Below are 24,780 nucleotides of genomic sequence, written 5' to 3' on the forward strand. Positions count from 1 at the left end.
AGGGTTTGCAGAGAGGTTGCATCCTACCCCATACATCCCTGCGGCCAATTCACTCCCACAGAGAGGGACTCCTCCGAGTGCCGTCCACTAAGCAATGCCAGCGGGCGGCGCCCAGGAGTAGGGCCTTCTCTGTGATGGGGCCAGCCCTCTGGAATGACCTCCCCCCCGACATTAGGACTACAACTGATCTCCGCTCCTTCCGCAAGAAACTCAAGACCCACCTGTTCCAACTAGCTGGCCTGGCTTAACTACAACTCTATTCTCTAATCCTCCTGGCAATTTTTTAAATCTTAAGGTAGTTTTTGAGGTTATTTTAATTCTATTATTATTGTATTATTTTATGAAATGTAATATTGTGTTATGAGTTTTTATACCTCCTCCATGTAACATAAAATATATATCTTTGATTGTACGCCGCCCCGAGTCCCTTCGAGGAGAGGGAGCGGCTAACAAATCTAATCTAATAATAATAATAATAATAATAATAATAATAATAATAATAATAATAATAATAATAATAAATAAGGTCTCCTAAGTCAAATGCAGAGGCCTCAGCAGCACTTCTAGCTAAGGGGCTGGAGAACAGATGAGTAGATACCATGAGCATTGGAAAGGGCCTCCTCCAGCCACCCCTCTCCAGACAATACAAATGTTTCAGATCAAAGGGAGAGAAAAGGAAGACAGCAGATCCTGGGGCCAGTTTAAACAGTATCAGCATCTCTTATCTTTTGTGAAAGTCCCGCAGCTATTTCACTGAGGTCTTACTTGTCTGGCTTGCTCTCCTGTCACTGCAACAATATGGCTGATTCCTTTAACCATCTGCCGCTCCGAAATGATGGTGAAATCTTGTACATCTCCTGTTTGCAGAAGGTGTCTGGAGAGGAGAGAAAGACCGGCAAACAGGCTATGTTTTTTGGAAGGAGTCAGAAATCCAAAACCCATCTCAGTACATATAAAGGCCCTTGGTATAAGCCAGGGGTGTCCAAACTTGGCAACTTTAAGACTTGTGGACTTCAATAATAAATAAATAAATAAATTTAAATTTATTAGCCGCTCCCTTTCCAGACAGGACTCGGGGCGGCGTACAATGGAGTATATAGAACATAAAACATGTATACAAACACATAAACATACATATATACAGGACATACATGCACGGAGGAGGTAACAAATTACATCACATTGGACAATTAAAAGTCACCATTAAAATACCCCGATTGTAAAAACACAATTTAAAATTTAAAAATTTAAAAGAACTGTCAGGAGGAGTAAGAAAAATTTACGGTTGAGCCAGGCCAGATAATTGAAAGAGGTGGGTCTTCAACTGTACACGGAAGGAGTGGAGATCGGAAGTAGTCCTGATGTCACGGGGGAGGTCATTCCATAGGGCTGGGCCCATCACAGAGAAGGCTCTGCTCCTGGGTGTCGCCCCCCGACACTGTTTGGCGGACGGCACCCGAAGAAGTCCCTCTCTGTGTGAGCGGATTGGTCGTAGGGATGTATGGGGCAGGATGCGATCCTGCATGTAACTAGGTCCTGTGCCATGAAGCGCTTTAAAGATCATAATCAAAACCTTGAAACGCACTCGGAAGACTACAGGAAGCCAGTGCAGCTCGCGCAGGAGAGGTGTTACAGGGGAGTATCTAGTCCTCCCCATAATCACCCGCGCGGCCGCGTTCTGGACCAACTGCAGTCTCCGAGTGCATCTCAAGGGAAGCCCCATGTAGAGAGCATTGCAGTAGTCCAGGCGAGACGTCACTAGCGCATGGGTGACTGTGCGTAGGGCATCCCGGTCCAATAAGGGGCGCAATTGGCGCATCAGGCGAACCTGATGGAACGCCCCCCTTGCCACGGCTGTTACATGCTCATCCATGGACAGCCGGGCATCTAGGAGGACGCCCAAATTGCGCACCTGTTCCATGGGGGCCGGTTGCACGCCCCCAATGGCCAGAGATGGAAGCAACTGGTTGAACCGGGAGGCCGGAAGCCACAGCCACTCCGTCTTGGAAGGGTTGAGTTTTAGTCGGTTGTCATCCATCCAGACCCGTACGGCCTCCAAACACCGGGACATCATTTCGACGGCCTCATTGGGGTGGTTCGGGGTGGAAATGTATAGCTGAGTATCATCAGCATACAGATGATATCCCACCCCAAAACCACGGATGATCTCGCCCAGGGGTTTCATGTAAGTGTTGAACAGGAGAGGCGAGAGCACCGACCCCTGTGGGACCCCACATGTGAGTGGCCTCCGGGTCGATCTCTGCTCCCCTGCCAACACACGTTGCGTCCGGTCAGAGAGGTAGGAGCCAAACCACCATAGAACGGTGCCCCTGACTCCCAGCCCCTCTAGCCGGTGCAACAGGATACCATGGTCGATGGTATCGAACGCCGCCGAGAGATCTAATAGGACCAGGATAGAGGAACAGCCCCTATCTCTGGCCCTCCAGAGATCATCAACCAATGCGACCAAGGCCGTCTCCGTGCTGTGCCCGGGTTGGAAGCCAGCTGGCTGGGGAATTCTGGGAGTTGAAGTCCACAAGTCTTAAAGTTGCCAAGTTTGGACACCCCTGGTATAAGCCTATTAAAGGAACAGTAAATGGTAGAGACAAGATAGCCTCCAATGTTCCCCCTCATGTGAGCCATGGCTAAAAGAAGGACATCTCCCAACCAATGTTCCCTTTAATTTTTTTTCAGTGTGAGTGGAAAAGTATAGTGTTTGAGCGGCACATTTTAATGCCTGAGCACCTGGATTTTTTTCATAGATGTCACCCAAGACAACAACGAAATCAGTGTTATTTGAAACTCAAAGTTATGTTTATTCAAGGTACCCGCTTAATTAAAAAGTGTTATATAATATCAGTATCACTTATAATACTGCAAGTTTGCAATATTAAAATACTTGTATAGGGGATCCGCTGGATCCCCCCAAGAGATCAAATCACAACCAGTATGCCACCTTCTTGGTATATTGCTTTTATTTTCATAAGAGTTTTTTAAAATGAGCCTTATTTCATCCTTTTTTTCTTTACTTTTGATTGGTATCTGCAATTTGTATTAATTCTGTTCATACATGTAATATAAATGAAAAACCCAGCTCTCTTAAAAATCTTTTAAATTCTTTGTGGTGCTCTCTTTTAGAGTTGGCCAACTAATATTTCTGTTCCCCCAACTAATGCCAGGCAGAGTTGACTGAAAAAGTAATTTTTCATGAAGGGACATTTTCCTAGTATCTATGAATAATAGTTCATATTTATATCTGCTAGCTTCAGCAGAGGATGACCAATTATTCTAAAGCTATTACTGTTGCTTGTATCTCCTAATTTCAATATTTGTCTTGACACTCAGTACATCTTGCAATTATTTGCAGTTGGCAAATAAATATGTGGTTATGCTTTTTAAAGACATTTAAGTAATTGATAGTAATTAGTATTTTGCATGTTGTGCAGAAAAACTGAGTATTCCATACTGGGGGAGACACTTCCCAAAACACAGCAGGAACAAAAAAGATAACATTCCCTCCCCCACTCCTAAAAATCTTTCAACTGGAAAGTTCACAATATTTATATACTCTAACCTCTTAAAGGAGCCGTTGCAAATACCCCTTTTTTTACTGTTTTACTGAAATGTGAAAACTCAAGGTAAATGTTTTTAATTCATTACTAAGGAGGGACAGGGCAGGGGGTAATAAGCTATCCAAAGAATTCTATAATCTACCTCTTCGACAGTTGGGAAAAACAGCTTAAGAAAACAAAGGTCTCTCTTTCAACACACACACAAAGCAAAGATCTAGATCCGATTTTTAAATTCAGAGTAAGAGAAAGGACGGTCCTGGCACTTAGCACAACATTTTTTTTCCCTAAGGATTTCCTACATTCTCGTGTTAGAAAAACCATGTGCCCATAATGCACGAGTCTTAAGGTGTATAGGGTCGATTCCTTTAAAAAAAAAAAAGCAACTGTGCCATCATTAAAAAGGAAAAAAGGGTTTCTGAGCGTGAAGTGTGCTATGCCCAGTACAAAATCATGACTTATCTGGTCCCAGTAGGGATTAAAGAGAGAGAGACTCCTATCAAAGACAATATGGCTCGCGAGCAAGACTGGCACTCATTCTCTCTCCCCCCAGCTCATTCCACCTTCCTTTTTTTGGCACCACACACGTCTCGTCACAATACCTGTATCGGCTTAATGAGCGCAGAGAAATTAGTTTATTGAGGGCTCCAAACCGTCACCCTCCGTCTTGCAAAAAGCACAATCTTGCACCCACTAAAATCTCCCCCTCCCTCTCAGTGCATACCGGTATTATCCCTTTCCGGAGTCACTTTTCCTCCTCCCTCCCCAAGACTCACCCACCAAAACTAAGAGGAACAGGGAAAGAGGGCATCAATCATGTTGGCCCAAAGCCTGGTGCTGGGCTCTGCTCCCCCACTGGTGGAGCCCCGAGAAACGAGGAGGGAGAAAAAGAGACGGAGGCCAAGGAGCTCCCCCCCCCCAGCAAAAATTTTCTTTTTGACCCACACTGATTAGGGAGAATCCTGAAGTCGGCAGGTTTCAGGTTTCAGGTTTATTTAATTTATAGACCGCCCCCTCTCCCCGTAGGGACTCGGGGCGGTGTACAGACCGTTCATGATCAAAACAACAAAAGGCAAGGTACGTGCTGTAGGAAAGGTTTAGCTGGAGGGGGTTTCAATCTCGATTCTGCGGCCGCTTTGCAGTCCATGTCCGGCAAATACACGGCACTGCGTGACAGTTAGAAACTGCTGTGCGGTGTTTTCCTGCCACGTGCGCTTAGATAGAACATTGCTCCCAACTTCTAAAGCCAAACCACCCTATCAGATTTGGTCAATAAATAGTTCATCTGTGCTGAACTTCAAGTGCTTGCAATAAATAACCAAGAAGGAAGAAGAAAAACAAAAACTAAAATCTGTATTTTGACAGAATTTTTAAACTACCCGTCTCTTTGGCAATAAGTTACAATGTTATATTGCTAATGATGGTTCCCCAGGTAAGAGTCTCACTACCAAAACGCACGCGGGAGCTGCCAACCAAGACCCCTGGCAGTTTAAGATGAAGCAGAGCGCTGTGGCAGACTGCAAAAATTATAGAGACATTGGTCTTCCCACTGAAACTGGGAAGCGGACTGGAATTTTTGAGGAAACCCATTTTACACGCACAACGTCAAGGCATGTGCAGAGCATCTCAATTTAAAAGAAATGGGACAAAAATACTTACGCTCCACAGCACAGCTCCACCGAGGTATTCATTGCATGTTCAGAATCCTCAGCCAAGACCTTTTCAACTGGGATACCTACTGACACTACACGAACCAGATCGGGATACACCTGAAAGATTTCGGAGAAGACTACATGACATGGCAATATTGGCCGTGCAACTGGTGAGTGCAACTATTACATGGACATAATTATGTGGAAGATGGCAGCACCCTTGAGAACGTGGCAAAGACCAATCGGTGGGAAGGTCTGCACGCACTATCTCCACTCATTTGCCCATATTTCTTAAACAGACAGTATATCAGCACAATCTGAGCCCTGCCACCTTTGTTTGTGCCAGCATCACATGCATATACCAAAGGACAGGGTTTAGATCATGTGCTGTGGCCACTAATGCTCCTGAACAATTGATGCTGGATGGGAAAGATATTACTAACAAGTGGAAAATGGTTGAACCTGATATATTTTCAGTAACAGCCAAATGTTTGGCTACCGGTTTCTGAGATTCTCAAATTCCACCGATTTCAAATGTTCTATTTTTCAGAATGCTCAGTATTTTGTGGCTGGGAACTAAACCAAAGAGGGAAGGAACAAGTACTAGATGGAAATAGGATTCCGAAGCAGGAACCTATAGAGAAAGCATAAATAACTACACAATACTGGCTATTTGAACAATACTGGCTATTTTATATTTTGCAGCACTTATGCTCCCTAAGGCCTATTTGGGAGTTATAGACTAACAGACATAGAGGGGTCACTCACACATGCTTCTCCCAACTTTGCATAAGAAGACAATGAATGTGTTTGGCTGAAAACAGTTACAGGCAAGGCATAAATGGGAATTCTGCGTAACTGCAAGTCCTGATCATGCAGGAAATACAACTTCAGATGAATATGATTATATTCTCTGTACAAACCTAGTTTAATCATTGAAGAGTATGATATAATGTTCTAAAATGTATTCCATGTTTTTCTAGGGTTTTTATTAACATTTTATTTCAAATGTACCAAAAAATTAATTACTAACACTCACAGACACATCCTTTGATCTATCCCGAGGTAAAAAAAAACCTTGTTAAATTAGAGATAAAAACCATCTAACAGTTCTTTATAGGTCAGGATTTTAATTTCAAAGGACCATCTTGTATGTTAACCCACAGTAGAATTTAGTAAAAAGTTATTGGAGAAATTATATGCATTAAATGCAATACAAACGGAGAGAATACTTTGTAATTTTGGACCCACTTTTAAAATGCATATATTTATAATTGTTAGACATTTTGATTCAAAATACATTCAAGAACGTAAGTTTTTGCCCAGGAATGATTCCAAATGTCTCCAGAACAAAATGCCTACCCTGGCTGAGACCACTTTGGGTCTGCTTTTAGCTATTTAAGACTTTTTGTGTTAGTCATTGTCAAATTACCGTATCCAGTTTCCGGAGTCCTAGAACATCACTGGTCTGATTGAGAGGAGCTTTCCCTGTATAAACAGTTTCATTCCTTTTGATCATCTCTTGGACCAAACTTTCTACCTCTTGCAGAGTCTCTGTTTTTATGGGGAGCTGGTGAAAAAAATATACTTCATCAAAAAGATGCAGAATTACACAGCATGAAGATTAATGTATTGTAGAATCCAAAAGAGTGGATGATTAGTTTCCAAGATTCAGTTTAGGTGTTAACACTTGCTAGATTTTTAAGCCTCAGAGTTCTCATCTAAAAACTGGAATCAATAGTTCTTGAATCAAACTACATACAAGATTTGTTTGCCAATGTACACAAATTCTGTGTAAGAGAATGCTAACAAAACTTACATTATTAGGCTTTTAGTGTGAAAACACCAAGTATTCACAATAGCAATTAGGATTAGATGTCAACTGATGGGTTATATTATTTTTCAGAGTATAAGACGCACCAAGGTTTTGAAGAGGCAAATTAAAAAAAAAAAGGTAGGTAGGTAGATAGAGGGATAGAGAGGAAGAGAAAGAAAGAGAAATACAGTAGGTAGGTAGGTAGGTAGGTAGAGGGATAGAAATACAGTAGATAGGTAGGGAGAGAGAGAGAGTAGTTAGGTAGGTAGGTAGATAAAGGGATAGAGAGAAAGAGAGAAATACAGTAGGTAGATAGGGAGAGAGAGAGAGTAGATAGATAGAGGGGGATAGAGAGAGAGAGAGAAATACAGTAGGGAGAGAGAGAGAGTAGGTAGGTAGGTAGATGTTTCCAGGTGTACTTATCCATGTGCTGGAGAAGGAAATCGCTGACAAACCTTAAGACAAAAGGAAAAAAAGTTTTTGCACTCTGCAAACCTCCGAAAAACTGGCCCATTTTTTTCAAATAAAGGGCATGAATAGCCTGGGGGGGCTTGCAGAGTGCTCTTGGGGGAATGGCCTGGTTTTTGCGAAAATGGGCCTGTTTTTTGTCAAAAAAATTGCATGCATACCCTTATTGAGGCTTATAGAATGCTTCTGGGGGCTGGGGGGGGGGCAAAAATCGGCCCATTTTGTGCTCATTTCTGCCCTCCCCAGCACCCAGGAGATCTCTGAAAGCCTCCATAAGGGTATGCACGGCCATTTTGGTGAAGGGGCAGGCTTCGGGAGGCAAAAAATGCTGTATTCGATGTGTAAGATGCATCCAGATTTTCAGCCTCTTTTTTGAAGAAAAAAGGTGCGCCTTATACTCTGAAAAATATGGTATGTTGTGCATGTTACACATTAAGACATTAGTCTATATTTAAATGCTCCAAAACTAAATTGCCTCCATTTATACATTGAATTTGGTCCTGTATAGCTCACAATTCCCTCACACTGTTATTTTAGGGCCTTTCCTCAATGCTGGGGCCTATCCATCCTTGAACTGGCAAAAACCCGTATTACAAGACATTCACTCTTCCCATTGCTGATCCTATCTCTCCTTTATTGTCTATATCAAATTACTCATTAATCAAATTTTCCTCCATGGTACAATACAATACAATAGCAGAGTTGGAAGGGATCTTGGAGGTCTTCTAGTCCAACCCCCTGCCTGGGCAGGAAACGTATTTTGTCATGGTAAAGAATGACAAAGTCTAACAGAATTTATATAGCTTGTGGCAGCCATTAAGTCAGTGTTGCAGGAAGGAGGAGAATACGTGTGGCGAGATGGCCAGCAAACACATTTTTAAATAAAAACACTGTTTCAATACCAGGATTGCTAACAATGATGGAAGTCCAAAGGCTGCCTCACTCCTCATATGCTAGGACAGCAATCCCCAACCTTTTCAGCTTGGTGGACTGGTGGGGAGGGGGAGAGGGGATTGTTCCGTGTGAGTGGCAGATGTGTGCATTTATGCAGCTCCATCTACACGAGCAGTGGGCATATGGACCCACTGCTCACGCTTTCGGTGTGCGTGCTCACCCACCCGCCACTTGCATGGCCCAGTTCTGAACTGGCTACAGTCTGGGGGTTGGGAATCCCTGTGTTAGGGAACAAGATAGTAGGTGTTGAACTAACTTTTGCAGCTCATCTCTAGGTATGTTCCAAGTTTTCTTATCTTCCCTGCTCTAAATGTGGAGTACTTTGGGGATACCAGGCACCTTGGTGTTGACAAAAAATCGCAGATGCTCAGCAGTCACACTGGATCCCTGCTGTTCTGTGCAGTCTCCCAAGACTTGGCGGAGTGCAAAATTTAACAAGTGGGTAGCTGTGTGGTTCCTCATGGAAGCCAGCCTCTGGGCCTGAAAACAAAAGCAATGCAGGGCGCTCGTATTGCAAAACATTATAATAAAACTGAACATATTGGCAATGAAAAAGAAAAAAAGTTTTTAACGCATAATGAAATCATTTTGAACACATGACTGTATATACAAAGCTATGCAGATTCTTAATTTACCTACCAAAGCACTAACTATACCAGGGGTGTCAAACTCATGGCCTGCGGGTCAGATGCGTCATGTGCTGGCTCTGCCCCTGCCCGGTTTAGCGGAGAGGAAAAAAGTCCCGATATGTCACGTGATACCGCCGTGACGATGCAAGTTTGACACCCCTGAACCATACTGTCTAGGAATGTTCTCAGCAGGTTCCCCCCCCCCCCCCGTTTTGTTATCCAATATCTATTTCCTCTGGAGATACAAATTAAGTGTATGATTATAATTTCGCTGTTTATAACTTCTATAGCCCTTCCTTCACTAATGTTCTTGAATGAACTAGTCAAGAACTTCTGGCCTTACAGATGTTGTTGAGCAAGAAGCCCTAGCAGCTCCAATTAAAGGGCAATGAAGGATGCTGAAACTGATAGTTCAGCAATATCTGAAGACCCCCCATACCCAAAGAAACATACTTGTTTGTTAGTTCTTTTGAGGTAAGGTGAGGTCAAGAAACAGATACTGCAGGGATACCGGGAATGCTACTCTATTATAGACATGATGACAGAATCCTGAAAGCTACACTATTAGTTTGGGTCTGTCTGTTTGTCCTGTACCAAAAAAAATCAATGCATGATTGTTTTTTAGTTTCTATGCCCTTCACCTCCTCAGGAATGAATTGCCATTTCTCCTCCCTTAACAGGTTCACCCACTCCTTCACCAAGGTCATCTCTATGTTCTTTTATACTGTTTGTACTAAAACACCAACTTCATAGCTGTTCTTTTTGTCCAAAAGAGACTGTGTATTATTCGTATATAAATTCACCCAATATCAGAAGGTCACCATACTTGTTTTCTAAGATATTCACTGCAGGATAGTGATTAAACTCTTTGATGCTCCAAATAATGCTCCTGATAATTAAACAGTTATTAAATAATTTGCTAAAGTCTCTCAAAGAACTGCCTAAGCCAGGGGTGTCCAAACTTGGGAAATTTAAGACTTGTGGACTTCAACTCCCAGAATTCCCCAGCCAGCCAGTCCACAAGTCTTAAAGTTCCCAAGTTTGGACACTCCTGGCCTAAGCAGCCAAAACAATGGAATTTGCCTTACTATAACAAACTTACTCCGCTGATTTTTTTAAAATTTGCATATCTTAGCCTTGCTTATTTAAATAGGTCACATATTTGAGAATCATTAGGGAACCCACAGGGTTGTGGATTCTGTAAAAACATCTGCATTTGTTAATCTTTGTGAGTTGGTTGAAAGGAATATAGTGTTAATGTCAACCTGCAAAACGACTTCAGCTGAAGCCATTCTTTATCATGCTGATTCCTGCTTCGTTTCTTGGTTGCCATTCACAGGAGGAGGGATGGGGGAGCTTAGGAATGTAGTGCCTCAGCTTCTAGTCAAAACATCTACCAGCCGGGGTATGAACGGATACCTGTTGGAACTGAGTGGGAACCTCTGGCTGAATTGATTGGTGATCTAAAAGATACAGGGTGTATGTGGGGAAATTTTATTATTTTAATTATCCCTAAGTGCTGGAATCATTCAGAGCTAGCTTCACCTTTCTAAATCTCGATATGATGCACTCAATAAAGGGCTTCTTGAACCTGAGCAAACAGAGTCTTGACTGTCTTGAGTTGATTACTTGGAAGGATGACAGTTAAGGCAAAATCAACAATGGTAAAAACTAACATAGAATATCCTATATCTTAGTCTGTTGAAATGTTGGTCATGCCCAGGGTGCAATGTGTTTTTCTAACTTCCCACCCAATAGAAGCTGTTAGTATGGTATGTTTATAAAGACCCTGTTGACCCAAGTGTTTTATGGGAATTGCCCAGCAAAGATTGTTACCTCATCCACAAAGAGGTGTACTTGGTCCCCAACCTTCAGGCTTTCTGAAACGAAGACTTCATGGATCACATAGCCACCAAATACTTGTACTGTTTCAACAGGGAAAAGTACATCCTCAAAAGTAGGAAAAAGACACAACTGTTAACATAGACACTTCATGATTTTGTGCAGCAGGTTCGTCCATTCTTCTACAGGACATTCAAGTATCTTAGTTGTTAACAAATGCTATTTATCAATCAACTAAGCTCCTAAATTAACAGTGGGAAAAGTACAGATTAAGATCAGTAGAGGTAAACCTTCTGCATTTAATACAAATAAGTCGTGAGATTTTTTCTTCCCTTTTGCTTATATTTGCTACAGTAAAAGACTGAAAGAGAAGCAAGAAGATGTGGATAAGGAATAAACTAGTGTTGTAGCTTGGAGACAGCAACCAAGATGGTTAATACATTTCAAGGAAGCTCATTCCCACAGTTATCAGGGAATAATTTCAGCTCTGCCTGGGAAAAAGCTTACCTGCTGTCTGCCACTCGTCATATAGCCTTGATCAGACGCCTGGCCACCCTGCTCAGCGTAGAAGCAAGTCCTGTCTAGCAGGACCCCACAGTGCTGTTTTCCTGAAACTTCCTCTTGAAGAGTCTGATCTCTGTATAATGCTAAGACAGTGGCTTGGCATGGCTTGAACACTGCAAAGAGCAAGAAAAAGGTCCTAGACTCCATTTCTACAAGTTGGCCTATTCAGTGCAGCCACCTGAACAACAAGACAATCAACCAATCATGTAGCACTGATCTGACTAATGCTCAACTAAATTATTTTAAAGCCAAGTATTTTGGATAGACACAGGGCGGCATCCAAGAACACAAACATATTAAAATGATATTGTTATATATGGGACAAGTTACTTCTCTTTGGGCAAACTTTGGAGGACAAGGGGTCTGGCATGCTGTGATCCACAGGGTCTTGAAGAGTCAAATACAACTTAGCAACCGAATAACAATAGCATGTTCTCATGAAAGATCTTGCCATGTTGTGTAATGTACTGCTGGAGACTTCACAAAAAATTGCAGCTTCCACCAAATACTTGAAGTTGGGTATGTGAAAAATCTAAGAAGTACAAAGATTAATGGGTGTGGAGATACCACTCACAGTTCCCTACATAGGTAATGACAAGGATATATTACTGGCTTTAACTGTATTACATGGATTTAAATATGCATCCATTCAATGCATGTGCTATGATAGATTTTCTTCCTTCAAGTTCAATTCCCCAACTCCAAATTCAGGAGAGTTAAACTCTCATTGTTCTACAAAAGAGGACAGCATATAGGAAAACTTGGAGATTAGACAAATTTGGGGATTACTGGATTATTTAGCCTAATTATTCTATTATTTAGATTATTTAGTCTATTCTGGCTGGCAATACTTCTTCAAAGTTTTTACTGTTATGAATGATTTAGTGACAGCATGGAACTTGCTGCAAGTTGCTAAAAATAGGCTCCTTTCCTACACTGGAATCCAATTGTCTCATTCCTCCATCAGACAACTCTCATAGTGATTGGCGAATAAGACCTGATTGAAAATATTTTGGTTCTTAACTAAAAGGCCAAAATGGTTCTCCTCCTCTCTTCCCTCAGAGAATCCTACATGCAAAAAACAACCTGGAGGAAGGAGGTTAATATTCTCCATGGTTTCCAAAGGCAACAAGTGGGATTTGGGTATATAGAGCTCACCTGATTAGAGAGGAGATGCTTCCTAATATGAGGAGTGGACAAAGCAGAGCCTCTTACTGTCTTGGCATCAACTGCCGGAAGCCAGTACCAAAATATAGACTATGTGATTCTCTTGTATGAGATTCACATAGCCTATATTCATTTGGAGGCAACCAGGGACTTCAAAGTTTCTGAAGGCCCTGCCTGCTTCCAAATGGCTTCAAATTGTTGTCAGAGGGACAGGTGGCTGGGATTCTTTTTTCACTGTGACGCAGATTTCGGATGGAACACAGCTAGGAAGTCTTAGGGATGCAAATCATCCCCCTTTCCATCCTTACTACCTCACAAAACCAGAAAGAAATGCTGAAATTAGCCTCAAAAACAATTATTTTTACTCCATGATCTGAGGCAGGTTTTAAGGGTGGAAATAGAACAATTTGTTTCCTTAAAGTCTGCTGTTGCCATTCTCCCACTTATACCACGTGGGAGAAAAAATAAATATAAAAAGGAAATAAAAAGGAAAAAAAAATGTCACCCTCGTTGTTTTGATGAAATCACCATGACAACAGATCTACTGACCTTTGAAGTTCAGGTAGCAAAGATGTAGCCACCTGACCCCTCAAAGAGAACTCTCCCCCTCCTCATTATCCAAGATCGCTATATAGATGCAATAATAAATAAGAAATGGCTGCCTGAGTGTGTTTTTGTAAAACTCACAATTATGCTGTTATTGACTTTTCAAATCAGGTAATGAGCCCAGTTATCCTACTCTAACAAAAACATTTATCTCCTTACTGGAAAATAAAGTATGTCTGGTCTTCACCAAGGAGGGTTAAGCCTTACCATATTTCCCATCTTGTACACGTTTATAGTCATATTTGGGGGAATCATCAGTAATAGGCACATTCCGCTGTTGCAAGTGGGCCAATGAAAGCACATCCAGCTGCTTCTCAGCACTCTGGGGCTGCTGTTGCTGTTGAAACTTAGCATTGAGCTGCAGAGATGGAGATGGGAGGAAAAACACAGAGAGAATAAACAAAAGAATGAGACATATCATTTTAATAAAATCTGTTCACAGAATTCTGAAGACTGTAGCATTTTTAGAAGACTATCCCAATCTAGGATCAAGTTTAGGTTTTTGAGAAACTTTGCTCCCTTTTAAATCAAGTGCTGGGGAGGTGGAATTAAATGGTTACTATGAAATTTCAGTCCAATTCAGTTTGCGCCTACACACCTTTTAGAGAAAAAAAAATAAGGCTATTCCATTCGGGAAAAAACAGATCAAAATAAAAACAGATGTCAACAATATACTTAATCTCTTATTATGCATTATGGTTTCAGCTAACAGAGGGGCATCTTCAGTGAACCTCAAACAACTGGAGTGAACTCCTTGTAGTCTTCCAGATGTTGCTAAATTCCCAATATTCTTCGCCATCCACCATAGGGGCTGTTGGGAATAGCCATGGGTTGCCTATTCTTGCCTTAGATTTCTCTAAAAGTACCATTTTAAGGCATTGGTCTGAGAAAAAAAGGTGATCAATTAGGATAATTCATAAAAAGCCGTATGTGGGCCTTACTTTGGCATGTTCCTGAGCCAGACGATCAAAAGTAGCAATGTCTAGCTGTACTCCTTTTTCTTCAAGCATCAATTTAATGAGATCCTGGGGGAAACCCAAATTTCTATAGAGAGACCAGGCTACCTCGCCTGCAGGAAAAATATGAGCAACTTCAGCAACTTTCCTATGTTTAAGCATGTCATACTATAATGCAGCATCTGCCATTTTTAATGCGTCCTAACTTGAAACCGTAAAAAAAACCCTCAACCATAGGATAACCATGGACTGTGATTACGGAGATAAGACATCAGAAAGTTGCACATTAATTCCCATTGACCAGCCAGAATATCACTCTTTCATGCAAACATGGTCAAAAGCAAGGGATAGGTCAAAGCCAGGGAGGGAGGCTCTACAAACAAGGCATTTATCGCATTACACTATATGTTGTACTTTGGCAGCTAGAAGTGGTTGTTTGTGGGGAAATGAGATCCTTGCCTGGGAAGACTTTGGAATGATTCAATTTCTGGAGAGTTCGGTTTATAACTCGGCGTCCTTGCAAGAGAGAAGAGAAAAATGCTGCCTCGTTTTCATTGATAATATTCATAATCTGCAGGGAGATAAAGAAGAGGCACAAAAAATAAATGAACCAATCGCTTAGAAAGCAATTTATTACAAGTGTTGAATAAAAGATGAAGAGGCAAATTAAAAATTTGAATAGCCAAGCTCTTCCAAGGTATCTTGCTCACTAAGACAACGTAGTACATGCTCCTCACTTTTGTAGAATTCTACTCTCCCTGCAATCCTAAGATCCAAAAGGAAAGAGTAAGAAATACGTAGAAGAAAAAAGGCACCTGCTTTAGAAAATGAAATCCAGATTGCACACCCAGTTGACATTGGTCTAGGTTTTTAGATGCAACTAGTCCACAAAAGACCACCATCAACCATAATTAACTATGGCAACATAGGTATGCCATGGGAATATTTTTGGAACTGAGGCCACAAAGTAGGATGCAATTCTTACTTGAAGATAGAATGGACATCATTACAATATACATACCCATTTTTCTTTGCACTTATGTTCTTAGTGTCACATTTGGTGAAATATTTTTGACACAGTAGTTTTAGGGATAGGTTGAACCCCTACGCCCAACTTTCAATCTGACATAACACATAATTCCCAATCTGTTAGCGGCAGCAACATCCTTTTAACGAGGAATGTTCTTTGCATTCAAAAGGATAATTTTGTAAAGTTTAGACATATTTTCTACTGCTTTTTTATGAACAAACTTTGTGCAATCCAAGTTATATATCAAAAATGTTTTTACTTTTATTTATATGTTTTTCTTTAACATACATAGATGCTTAGTAAGCAGTGTAAGAAAAATGCATAGGGTTATATATCAAATATTTTAATGGTTTTTAAATGAAGGTTTCTTCTCAGAAAAGGTTTTACAAAATTAACTGAAACTTTCTTTCTTCAGATAGTATACAGTACATGTCAGTTATTGCTTGCACTATTCACTGGGTAAAAAAAAAGTACTGGAAAAGCGGAGTACATCTTTCAAAGCAAAAACAGAGACAGCACATTTTGCCTCAGATCTCTGGCTCTAGATGGGCCGCTGGCTTATAACTTAATTCATGTCATAAGGGCAAGTCTCCCGCTTGCATTTGCTCATGTGTGGCACAGAGCTCAACTGTTGGATTGACCTTTAAAGTGCATGCTGTATCAGCTTAATTGCTCAGGAGTCAGCAGTGAAGCCCAATCTCACCTCCATTCTTCCACTATTCAAAATAAGATGGGGGAAAATGCATCGAAAACTGGAAGCTGGTATAGTATGCTCATTAAGAGGGAATGGCTAAGGAAATAATTCCACTATTTCAAGCAATGTGTAATAATTTAGAGATCAACACAACTTTGAATGCAGCAGCAGTAGTTGATTACCTTCTCTGGATCCCTCTTTAGTTCTGGATAAGCGTCTCCCTGCAAAGGAAACATCAACTCATTATAAGTCATTACTAGTGCAACTCCCACTTCTCCCCATCCCTAATATACATTATATGAAATTCTTTGCTTCTGAAATTAGGAATTTTGTTTTGTTAGTCTCATGTCAGGAATTATATAATTTAGATCCCCCCCCCCCAATTATATGCAAAAATAAAATTTCTGAATAGGATAAACGTGAGTGATAAGCAGCACTAAAGCATTGTGTTGACTTAACACAAATATCCCAAAAGGCCTTTCAGGCCCTTTCTATTATTGGACAGAAACATTTCCATAAGAGCTGCCTTTCAGTCAAGAAACATGAAATTCTGCAAACGTAGCTCTTTCCTGATTCCAAATCCTTTGATAATCCAGTTACTTCTGCACATTTTCTAGATAGCAGAAGTGGTGTGATATGTCTCACTGGAATAGAAGAACTGCTGGATCACGTACTATTTCTTCTAATATTGAAATTCATGTGTAGGACAATTAGGTAGTTTTAACACCTGCATTAAAAAAATCTGCTCTTTGACTTTGTTATATCTCCCATATTTCTAGCAACTAAGGTAGTACCATCTGATAAGGCAACCAATGCAGCGTTAGAAAAGTGTCTTGACATAAGAAATCAAATTCTAAGTTACCAGAATTTCTACTACGACAGGAACCAAACTCGCCAAGAACCCAGGTGAAGCATGGAGAACCTCAGAAGAAAACCGTACAGCCCTGCGCAAAATCTGACGTAGAACAAGCCTGCAGGGAACAAATGTTTCAAAAAGAAATTAGCATTTTGAGTGAGTAGGCAATTTTACTTTTCCAGAAAAACATCTGAATACTTGCTTAAAATTCCCACCAAGATTCTCTTAGTATTTATCTTGTTGGTTTTACAGCTATGTCCTTGGTATGCTCCATATAATATACTTTATGCATGCATTTCATATGTGCTGCAGTCACTCTTTCCTCCACTAATCTTTTGAAATCATTCAAAATTTTAGTTTCCATTTGTCCCGCCCTGCTTCCTCTCTCTGTGTAACTTTCTCTCTGACAACATCAACCCAAATATTCTCTAATCACTCACTCCCAACTGTTCTTCCCCTCATTGGACTTTCTCCTTACTCGGCACCAGCCATCCCTGGGAATATCCCATCCGCAATGCACACAGACAGGGCCCGCACGTGATCTGCCATCACTCTGTATGCCATGTTCACTCCCCCTGGGTCAATGTCACCAACCAAGCCTTGGTAACCAGGTCCACCGCAGCCCTGAAAGGTAATAGAAGGCACTGAAAAAGTCACACAAGAATATGCACGTTCTATTTAATTACTCTTAAGTTTCACTTATTTTCTTATTTTTCCTTATTTTTTTCTCCTTAAAAGTTTAAACAGAATGTTCTTTAAATGTTTATGGGATATTTTTTTTAAAAAGGGCAGACCAAAAATATTTCACCAAACTAACATGGGCCTATTCCCCCATCCCCATACAACGCACAAAACGTATTTGGGAAGTCTAATGCATTTGTAAGTTCATTCAACAGCCTCTGTGTCTTTTAACATTCTATCACCTATCTTCTGAAAAGATCCTGAGAAAATATTTGCCTATTTTAATAGTTTACAGAGGGGTGTTATGTTTGAACTTCTTCTGAACCAACTTTGAAACACTGCACACACAGCAACAATGCCTAAGTTTCCTGGGGTTTAATGTTGCAGTTTTAGGCCTTACTAAATTCAGTGGCATTTACTTCTGTGTAGACATGTAAATGACTACTGCAGAAAAGTAGAACTGAGAGATAAGAGGGGGATAGGAAAGCTATTCCTAAATATAATAAGAGCCACATTAGGATTTTTTTTATAGTCCTTGAAAGCTGCACTTTTCCACTCAGAAAAGAAAGATTCTACTGCTATCAGAGCTGGTCTCTCAGTTTGAACAGCCAGCAAACTATTTAAGTCATTCTTCTGGCTCTTTTAAGGCTACTGCCAAAAAAGGAGATGCAGCAATTTTTAATCTCTTGAGAAATAAATATTCTAGCATATCCACAATATTCATATTGGTGAGCCTCATGATTTTGTTGAATTCTAAATCCCATAAACACTGCCTAGTGATCACAGACATCTAAAATCTAGTGGACCCGAGATTCCTGTTCTTACTCCAAGAAGACAGGGTTGTACCAGGGTGATTCTGTCACATCTGTCTTTCTCTCACTTGAGGATTATGACAGCAGTTGGGACCAGAATGGCTGTTGCTAAACAATATGATTGTAAAGGACAATTGCATTGCTTAGTGACAGCAGTCCCAGTTGCTTTGTTAACTGAAGGGTTGTTATGTGAGAAAGCTTCCAACTGGCTTCTCACAATCAAAGCCAGTGAGGAAATCGGTAGGAAGTTTTAAGTCCAGAGTGATAGGCAGGAAAGTGGCTGCTGCCAGTGGGGGAGGGAACAAGGGAGTATGTGGGAGTATAGAGGAGGGTTGGGGAAGATACACAAAAGGGTTGAGGATGGAATGTAAGGGGGTGCACAAGAGATGTGGTAGGGGTGTGCAAAAAGCAGTGTGCTTTTTGCACACCCCTGCACGAGGGATGTGCATAAGGAGCGCAAGGAGCACAACATGGCTCAGAAAGTGTGCAAGAAGCATAGCACAGGTCCAGACAGGAGCACAATTGTGTATGATAGGCATGATCTGGGTTGGGAAAGGGGTGTGAAGTGGAGTAGCAAGGTCCATGAAGATGCTCTTTAGATACATTTCAAATCAATGTAAGTCAATGCAATCATAGTCCTTCCTAGTTCCTAACTGGAGCCTACTAGATTGACTGTACATACAAAACTTCAAAGTCTCATTAGAACTACACCAAGATGATCATCACCTTATGGATAGCATCCAGGATTGGGGTGAAGAGGTCAGTGTCATAATTGGAGCGTTTGTTCTGAAGAATTGTCATCAACCTTTCTAAGCCCATTCCGGTGTCCACATGATGCTGAGGCAGATGGCGTAAAATCCCATTGGCCTCTCTAGAATTGTATCAGTTAACCAACCAAGGAAAAATGGTAAACATTAATTAGAGGCCAAGACTTGTTTTGCTAAAGGGTGGGGAATGGCAATGCTGCAAGTGATTGAACTGTAATTGGAGAAACGCATCAGGAAAACTGATAAGGACAGACTAGATGACCAAGATTAGTGGGAGATTATGCAAAATTATCATAGATTAGGATAACCCTTTACTATCATTCTATAGAAATAATCTGTTAGGTGAGCAAAACCAAAGCCAGAGCAAGTAGCATGAGTAAATGAGTAAGGACACAAGCTGTGACGGGGGCTTTGAGCTGAAGGTTGCTCGCTCTGACAGTATCAAAATATTAATGCAGAAAGTTCACTCACCAGGGACAGTACACAGAGCGGTAGGGTAAAAAAGAAAAAGGCTTTTAAAATTATTTTGTAGATGATGGGGCAAAATGGGTACTTGAAGACTTGCAGAGACCTTGCCAATCCACATAAAATCAGTGCAGTCATTCAGCTGATAAATTACAATATAATTGGGGGGAATGACAGGGAGGAAATACATATGTAATATAATTAATTGGACTGATAAAACAGTACTGATTGGTGTAAAACCTGTGAATATTTGTTTAAAAAATTATACAGCTACCCAACTTAACCAAATCTGCATATCCAAAATGTTTTTTGCTAAGAAGTCAAGCTATGGCATTTATATAAAACGCTTAACAGTAACACGATAATATACCTGTTGTACTGTATGAAAACGAGGTTCCAGATCTCCACCACATCAGGACTGCCCTGATTCACGAGCGCTGCTGCATTTCTTCCACCACCTATATGATCATAATGGATTTCTGTGCAGGGCCCACAGGGTCCAGTGTCACCCATCTCCCAGAAGTTATCTTTCAGGTGAAAAGGAAGAACGTGGCTAGGGGGTATACTGAAAAACAAACAAAGAACAACGATAAAAAAAGAACAAACAAACAATCAGAGCAGCTGGTGAGCGGAAACAGTAAATTCCTATTTTCCTTCTTTTCTCCAAATGCCTGGAACTATGAACTTCATGGGCTGGAACTCAGCAATTTCAAAATGGGAAATCTTTGTTTCCAACCTGCCTCTTTGCTGTGAGTAGGTGAACTCTACTAGTAACTTAGGCATGGTTCACTCATTCTGCTAAATCACACATCATCTTTACAAATCAGAGGCTGGTTTCCCAACACATGTTAAGCCAAATAAACCATTGTATGGCACAATATGATACATACAATCCATTCCTCCTCCCATGTTACAATCATGGCCTGTAGTGATCAATGCTACTGAACAAGATAAAAAATATTATGGTATTCAGTTCATGCTTGCTGCACGCAGTGGCTTTGGTCTTCTTGGCATGACTAAAGATCAGGATTATGCAATGCTTGAGCAAATTGGGGGTAAAAAAATAAGATAAAACCATGTGAGGCATAAAACAAGGCTATAAACTATTTCAGGTACTGCACTGACCAAAGTCTCTTTCCTAGCCCATTGTCGTTACCATATTATAACTGTTGCTACCATTATTTCCATACTGCAGTAGGTTTACAAACATGCCTCCAAGTCTTTTCACTCTATTATTCTAAAGAATTCCTGGGAATTAATTACTCAAAAATGAAGGTTCTGGTGAATACTTTAAGATTGCTTCCAGATGGAACATTAATAGAAGATTCATAGAGTAGGTTATTGGATATCTGCTTTCAATCTTCTACCTGCAGAACTAACGAAATATGAGAAATGAATACAAATCCCATGATTATGTATGTAACCTCTAATGCTCATTACATTGTCCCAGCAGTGATCAAACCTTTTAAGGCCAAAGTTTTGAGCCAGTTGTTATATGGTACCCAGCTGCATTTATACAAATACAAATTTAACCTATAGGCTATGAGAACAAAATTGTTGAAATCCTTATTCCTCGTCAAGATACAATTCCCCAATATTTGTATAGTGTGCATGCATCACAAAAAAGACTCTTCACAATGATGCAAAGTGATATTATCCATTAAGATGACAATGACTATATATTCCACCCCCACCCCCATATGAATGCCATACATGCTTACGTTTGAACTCGCAAACTGAATTTTATTTGTGTTTCTTCAGTGTCAACTGCATACTCACTGGTGTATAGAATTAATAGTATTCATCAGGTCATGCTTTAGCTGCTTGCGCTATTAATGATCCATCTGTTAATTCTTTTAAGACATTGGCAAAATATCTATCATGGAAATAGCTTTTAAAAGTCATTTAGTTACCACTTAATATAAACTATTGTTTAGGTTATTTATATGATTTATATCATTTGAAAGTATATGTTGTTTGCTTTTGGACCATGATAAGAAAAACGCAAAGTTTCTAAAATTTATTTACATTCATTTTTTAAAAAAAAATTACTTACCCAAGTGTAAGCCATATATCCCTACACTCTTCATCGGCACTTAGACCAAGTGAGACATCACCTCCAAAATAAGTGACATAAAGCTGATCCTTTGGAATTTCATAGACTTGTGTCAGGAGCTCCCATGCCATCTTACATGCTTCCTCCTAAAATAAAAAAGTATGGAAGCAATGAAAAATAATAGTTAAGTGTTTGGGTAAGAAAACAACTCCAGATGCTCCGGAGGGAACAGACTATAAAGTGTGATATTAACTGCATGTAGCACAAATCAAGGCCAACTTGGTGAGCAAATAAAATGAAAATATGGGACCAAAGTGATTTGGTGAGATCTTTTCCCAGTGTCTTGCAACTGGATAACCTCAGATAGATTACTCTCTTCTCTAAGATATTGGGCAGGATACTCTAAATTCTTTGAAGATACAATATAGACAGATAAACAATTAGCGTCATTAATGGCAGATTAGAATTCTGTAAGGTCCTTTTGGCTGTTTATTTCTATAGTTATTTAAATAATGTTTTGCCAGACTAGTGTCCTCTGGATGTGGTGGATTACAACCTTCAGCATGTGTCATCAGCGAAGCCATGCTATCTAAAAATGATGGATGCTACACTCCAACACACTGTAATCCACAGACAGAAGACAACTGATTTAAAGTATTTAGATCAGAAGTGGGAGTACAGAAGTCTCATCAAGTCAATATGAGTGCAAACAGCAAATTAAATGGTTTCCTTGACATGACTTATGCCTCATGTTTGTGTAAAGTATCATATTTGTGTAAAGTGGACAAATCAGAATAGCGTGATCAACTAAGTTCTTTCTCAAAAAATACTATTTCCACATGCAGAAAATCCTTTGCACTGAGAAGCCATAGAGATTATAATTGTTTTACTGTTCCAATTTATGGCGCAGTTTAGAAACAAATATGTCACAAAGAAAAAAAGATAACTCTGGATCATGCTTAGGTCTCATTTAGTTACAAATTAAATTAATTACAAATAGGCCATTTTTGAAAGCAAGTGTAACAATGCCTTACTTTGAAATAATCACCAAAGGACCAGTTCCCGAGCATTTCAAAGAAAGTATGATGATAAACATCTCGACCCACGTCCTCCAAATCATTGTGCTTTCCACCTGCCCGCACACACTTCTGGGTGTTCACAATTCGGCGGTAACATTTAAGCTCACTTCGAGGATCTGCTGTGCCCAGGAAGATTGGTTTGAACTGGAAATTAAAAGACAAATTAGAAAGGAAACTTCACAAGTTATTCGGCTCACACTAAGAGAAGGATTGCTCTAGTGCAGTGCTTCTCAACTTTCCCAATGCCGCAACCCTTTAATACAGTTCCTCATGTTGTGGTGACCCCCAACCATAAAATTGGTGTCTTGGTTCCTAAGACCATCGAAAATATGTGTTTTCCAATGGTCTTAGGCGACCCCTGTGAAAGGGTCGTTCGACCCCCAAAGGGGTCCCAAACCTCAGGTTGAGAAACACTGCTTTAGTGGGAAGGAACATTATCTTATCACCCAATAAACCAACCTTAGTACTAACCATGATTAAGGGAATCAGCTAGCAAACATTTCCTAGTTAAGTACAGCAAACTCAGCGAGCCACATTTTAATAGTTTTACTATTCCAGATACTCTTTCTTTTGTGGAATCTGTGACTTCCTGGAATCATGTTGTTATAATTTAAACAATGTTTGCAATGATCAAATAAGAAACAGTCACCATGCATAGGATGTAAGAAGGTCACTCTTTTCCCATCCCTTTCTTTCAAAATAATAATGTTCCTCCAAACCCATGAATGCAGAAAAATAAATTGAAAGATGCTGCTCTCTGTTTATTCTCTGACACTACATTTTTTAGAGCAGCAACGGCTCCTTACTTATAGATCCATCATTAGTTCAGATGTGGATATACACTGGGCCATTTGGTAAATTTCTCAACCGCATTTTAGCTTATAGTATATGTCTGAATGACACTGAAAGCCAAAGTGCAACATAACATGTCATGCAAGTATGTATTGTCAGTCTCACATACGCACACAGTGTGCTCAGAATATCTGAGAGCAGGGCATTATTTTAGTTTAACACTGATCTAATCAAATGGTGACTTGAAGCAACAACTCTCTGAATCCAGTCCATTAACCTAGCTACCCATCATGCTGGTTCCAGTGGTGCTCTTGAAAAGCAAATTTATATTAAATAATGTTAGATAATATGAATCACAATATCATGCATAATGGTATATGAAGCTTACTTTATTTTTATCTAAAAACATTTTAAATCAAGTTCTCAAGACAAAGGGTGCTAGAGAAAAGAACATAGAAGTTCTTTTGGAAATATCCCAACTGCAGTTCTCAGTTGCATTAGGATGCTTCTTATTCCCACTGCATATTTCCTTCAGCTGAACATTTTTTTCTCCTTTTTACATTTCCAGAAAAAACATTATAGAAGTCTAAAATGTTGTAAAATGCAATGCAGCTTTATGAGCAAATACGCATTTCTTTTTCTTTTTTCTTTTAGCAGCGAGAAAGATGTAAAACGACGGCACCGTAGCAGCGGCATTTACACCAAGAAAAAAGAAAAGAAAAGAAATTCCGGGAAAAAGGGAAGGAGATAGCATCCGATCAGAGCCGTCAACGGCGGAACCCTTCTGCGAAGCCTGTTGGTTCCGCGCCCTGTTTTGGGAACGTACCTGGTTCATTCCCGCGTTCACGAACAGCAGCCCGGGATCGTTTCGCGGCCTCACAGAAGCCGAGGGAACGATTTGATGCCCGTGCCGCTCCTGGAAGAACTGGAGGAACATCTGGCGCACGTGCGCGGAGGACAAGGAGGCGGCCGAGCGAGCTTGGAAAGCGCTCCAATGCCGGTTGCAGGGCATCCGGAGAAAGCGTCTCACGCAGCCCGGGATTCCCGCCGCCATCTTAACTGTGGGCGGAATTGTGGGAATCGGAGGAGGGGGGCAAAACTTGCGAAGTGACACCGCCGCTCTGTGTCACGAGTGCATGAGAGCTCCAGCTCCGTGTCGAGAACTGAGTGTGTGGAATTGCTGTCTCAATTTTTGAAATTGCAGCGATCTCTTTGTTAAAGTAGGGTTCCTGCATTGCCGCCCTTGAGGAGGTACAGACAAAGTCCACATTCAACCTTTTAGTTATATTGTTGCAATGATTTTAGTTTATAGTTTGCATTGTGTT

The 24,780-nt window shown here is 40.6% G+C and overlaps 1 protein-coding gene across 2 annotated transcripts in view; it reads right to left on the reverse strand.

Annotated features, from left to right (window-relative positions):
- The window catches only part of AARS2 (alanyl-tRNA synthetase 2, mitochondrial), a 39,136-nt gene extending 14,589 nt beyond the window's left edge, over positions 1-24,547 (reverse strand). The window contains exons 1-17 of one of the 2 annotated variants that reach the window (XM_081940623.1): positions 24,282-24,538; positions 22,619-22,807; positions 21,585-21,730; positions 19,899-20,093; positions 19,023-19,167; positions 17,282-17,427; positions 16,810-16,918; positions 16,130-16,168; positions 14,683-14,794; positions 14,209-14,336; positions 13,475-13,625; positions 11,438-11,607; positions 10,925-11,038; positions 8,799-8,939; positions 6,654-6,791; positions 5,229-5,338; positions 766-874 (exon numbers count right to left, since the gene is read on the reverse strand). In XM_081940623.1, the coding sequence (XP_081796749.1) occupies positions 766-874; positions 5,229-5,338; positions 6,654-6,791; positions 8,799-8,939; positions 10,925-11,038; positions 11,438-11,607; positions 13,475-13,625; positions 14,209-14,336; positions 14,683-14,794; positions 16,130-16,168; positions 16,810-16,918; positions 17,282-17,427; positions 19,023-19,167; positions 19,899-20,093; positions 21,585-21,730; positions 22,619-22,807; positions 24,282-24,509 (2,370 nt within the window). In that variant the 5' untranslated portion in view covers positions 24,510-24,538. Of the gene's footprint in view, positions 1-765; positions 875-5,228; positions 5,339-6,653; positions 6,792-8,798; positions 8,940-10,924; positions 11,039-11,437; positions 11,608-13,474; positions 13,626-14,208; positions 14,337-14,682; positions 14,795-16,129; positions 16,169-16,809; positions 16,919-17,281; positions 17,428-19,022; positions 19,168-19,898; positions 20,094-21,584; positions 21,731-22,618; positions 22,808-24,281 lie in introns of both variants that reach the window. The other variant, XM_081940624.1, reaches the window with a different exon arrangement.
- Between the last annotated feature and the right edge of the window lie 233 nt (positions 24,548-24,780).

The sequence above is a fragment of the Natrix helvetica genome (genome assembly GCF_964273705.1).
Source record: "Natrix helvetica genome assembly, chromosome: 2".
Lineage (NCBI taxonomy): Eukaryota > Metazoa > Chordata > Lepidosauria > Squamata > Natricidae > Natrix > Natrix helvetica.